The 3,194-nt window shown below is 40.0% G+C and overlaps 1 protein-coding gene across 1 annotated transcript; it reads right to left on the bottom strand.

Moving 5' to 3' along the window:
- Nucleotides 1–563: 563 nt before the first annotated feature.
- LOC126386292 (insulin-like growth factor-binding protein 5) lies at nt 564–2,311 on the bottom strand. The gene is made up of 4 exons (XM_050038535.1): nt 1,996–2,311; nt 1,102–1,130; nt 878–997; nt 564–784 (listed from the first exon to the last, which is right to left on the bottom strand). Exons 1-4 carry the CDS (start codon nt 2,309–2,311, stop codon nt 683–685), a joined length of 567 nt encoding a protein of 188 aa, XP_049894492.1. The 3' UTR covers nt 564–682.
- Between the last annotated feature and the right edge of the window lie 883 nt (nt 2,312–3,194).

Here is a 3,194-nt window from a genome sequence, read left to right as displayed (position 1 = left end):
TAAATAGGAATCCATGTAGAGATTATGTACAGAAATTACAGTAATACAGTTACAGTGGTTTCAAAGTAAAAAAAAAAATAAATCTGAAAATATATTTATAAATATGATAATAATAATAATAATAATAATAATAATAATAATAATAATAATAATACATTTTATTTATAAGGTGCCTTTCATGGCACTCAAGCTCGCCGTACAATAGTCAAAAAAAAAAAAAATGATACAATGATCCAAATCATACTGTTCCTGAAACTTGGTTGATGGCATGAAATATCAATGGATTCATGATATTAAAGGATAGTGGTATCAACATGGAGATAAACAACTTGAACATGTGGCCCAAACTGTAAGTGCAGTTTCTGCAACATACGCCACAATTGTCTGGATAATTTCAAATGTTAATATAAATCTAATATAGTCTACATCTCATATAAGCAGATGTGAAAGTAACATCTAATCAATACAGTCCTAACATCTTCAGTAGAGGGCGCAAGGAGACAAAGTTACACCTGATTTGGAAACAGCTTTTCATTGGTGGACAGCTGTTTGTGGCTGGTGGAGAATGAAATGTGAGACTGTGCTGAGCTGCTTCAGACTCTGTGTGGTGTTCCTTCATCTTTTATCTTGTATCGGTAATGAAGTGTCAGCCTCCTCTGCTTCAGTCCACGCTTCATGCATTTCAACAACTCAGGCCGCCCCTCTGTTTAGTGTTAGCGACTGGCATGCCGTTCTGATCCACACACCAGCACTTGCCACGTCGCTTACCTCGAGACGACCAACACTGCACAAACACAGCAAACACACGGGTTGTTTTTGCAGCTTGAAATACAAGCACATGTCTATAGTCTGATATGTCTGATATAGTTCAACTGACCTGCTTCTTCCTGAAGAAACCACGCTTGTCACAGTTGGGCATGTAGATGTCATGATGCGACTTAAATAAATGGGCATCAAGACCTTTGATAAGGGTAGTTAGCAGTTTACGACATGGAGCCTGCAGAAAGAGTTTAACAGAGACATGTGAGTGCCTGACTGAGTGTAATCCATGTACTGATACTTTTAATCCTTCAGGTCATCAGATAAAAATGTTTTTTTTACCTCATCTGGATCCTCAGTAGGTGTTGGGTCTAGGATCAGACACAGACAAAAACACTTAACATGGATCACTTATTACTGTGTGAATACCTGTTTAAATCAAACAACATTCATTTCATTTTATTTCAAGGTCAGCTCCAAATATTGCTTTTTTTTTTAAGACACTTTTTAAGGCACTTCACATTTAATGACTGGCATTAATGACACTAAAAGCACCAATAAATGTAATAAACCACATCTTGAAAAGAAAATCAATGGGTATACTGTGGCCGATGAGCCATATAAAAAATCATGCAACCTACTGTGATATTTAATTACATCTTCTTACACTGATGTTTTTATGTAACAGCCTGCCCGGGACTGAGCAGTCGGGCTGTGGAGAAAGAAACTCATTGTGTGAATAAACAGGTGTGTTTTCTCTTGACTATCAGAAACTTATGATCACATTACAGGAAGACTGACTGAACCTAAATTTACTGATTAAATGTGAAATGTAAGACAGATGCTCCGTCAAAGACTGACAAATCAACCAGCAAATAATGAGTGTTGTTGTGAAAAGCCACATGATGAACAAAGACGTAGTTTTCAGGGGGATGCAGGGGACACGTCCCCCTCAGTATTTAGAACATGTGCATTTATTCCCCTCAATAAAAACAGTGGACTTTTGTTTTGAGAGATTAACAACATTTACACCACAAATTGATGCAGAAAATACACAAATTGATGCATAAAAATTCCCCAGAATGCAGGAAATTAAGTGTTTGGTGCTCAAAGGTTTCTGGCACAGGACCCCAAACCTCCTGTTTCAGTGGTGAAAAGAAACTTACACCCTTGACCATAAACGTTACCTAATGACAGTCTGAATTTCCTCCTCCGGGCACAGATTGTGAACCTTACCTTGAGTCTTGACACTTTCAGTCGGGCTGACGCTGCTGGTGTTAGTGCAGACTCCCCTGCCTTCCAGCAGGGCACGGAGAGGCCTCTGCTCCTCCTCTGAAGGTTCACACCGCAGACCGTTGGCACAGCTCAGAGTGTAGACCCCACATGGTTCTCCAACAGCCAGAGCGGTGGTATTTGAATCTACAGTCGGCTGACTCTGTGTGAACTTTGCATTACAGGTGGGACATCCTCTGGACGGTGTGGTCAGCGGCACTGGACTCGACACAGCTGGCTGCAGGATGAGCAGCAGCAGGATGTTTAAATACAGAAGCATCTCACACTGAAAGCTGTCCACTAATAAATGACAAAACAGTCTCCTGCAACTGACTTGTTGACTGAGGACTTCTGATCCCTCTGCTTAACTATCTTAGTTTAGTTCCTCTGACTGCAGTTTGCCTTTGTGTCGAAAGGTGGATAGGAATTCCCTCAAGCCAAGATGATGATAATGAGGCTGTCAGAAACCACTGGCAGCGGCTTTTAAAGAGCCGAAACCAGTGGAGAAAGGTATGGGAGGGTACGTGATGGAGAATGTTACTTTTCCCTCTCATTTCCACACAGCTGAGCACACCCCGTTTCCCCTTGTCTCTGACACACACACACACACACACACACACACGCACACTAACACTCACGCATAGTCATACCATTTGTTGTCTGTCATCTTGCAGGAAAGTAATGTGTTTCTACATCGGTATAAATCACAAGTGATTGCTGTGTATGCTACTCCATTGCTCTGCCTTTTCCCCACTGAGGGGTCATTTATTTACAGAGGTGATGCTTTCATGGAACCCACCAATCACAGCTCAGCAGATGAGAAATTCACTCTTTAAGTTTTAATAATCACTGTTTTTGATCGTCAAAAGGAAACATGAAATTGAATTTGCTCATCTGACTGTACAGAATATATTATTACCAGAAGTAGTTGAAAACTAAAATAACACACTTGAGGAAAAGCACAGAATGAAACAGTAAAGCCATCAGCATTTATTCAAGTTCTACATTTACTGTCATTCTAGGCTAGTTGTTATTTACTTGAGTACTTTGGATTGGTGCTACTTTTACATTTCACAAGCAAATATTGTACATTTTACTCCACAATATTTCTCTGACGGTTGCAAATACTACTTGTGTTGCAGATTTTACAAACAAACCTACGA

The sequence above is a fragment of the Epinephelus moara genome, chromosome 24 (assembly GCF_006386435.1).
Source record: "Epinephelus moara isolate mb chromosome 24, YSFRI_EMoa_1.0, whole genome shotgun sequence".
Taxonomy (NCBI): domain Eukaryota; kingdom Metazoa; phylum Chordata; class Actinopteri; order Perciformes; family Serranidae; genus Epinephelus; species Epinephelus moara.
This window is presented reverse-complemented; position numbering and strand designations above follow the sequence as displayed.

Excerpts from the sequence above, each read along its gene's own strand:
- LOC126386292 (XM_050038535.1), bottom strand. The coding sequence starts at position 2,311 with ATGCTTCTGTATTTAAACATCCTGCTGCTGCTCATCCTGCAGCCAGCT. Across the intron at positions 1,131-1,995 it reads TGAAAGTGTCAAGACTCAAG|ACCCAACACCTACTGAGGAT; the intron begins GTAAGGTTCACA and ends GTCTGATCCTAG. Across the intron at positions 785-877 it reads GTTTCTTCAGGAAGAAGCAG|TGTTGGTCGTCTCGAGGTAA; the intron begins GTCAGTTGAACT and ends GTGTTTGTGCAG.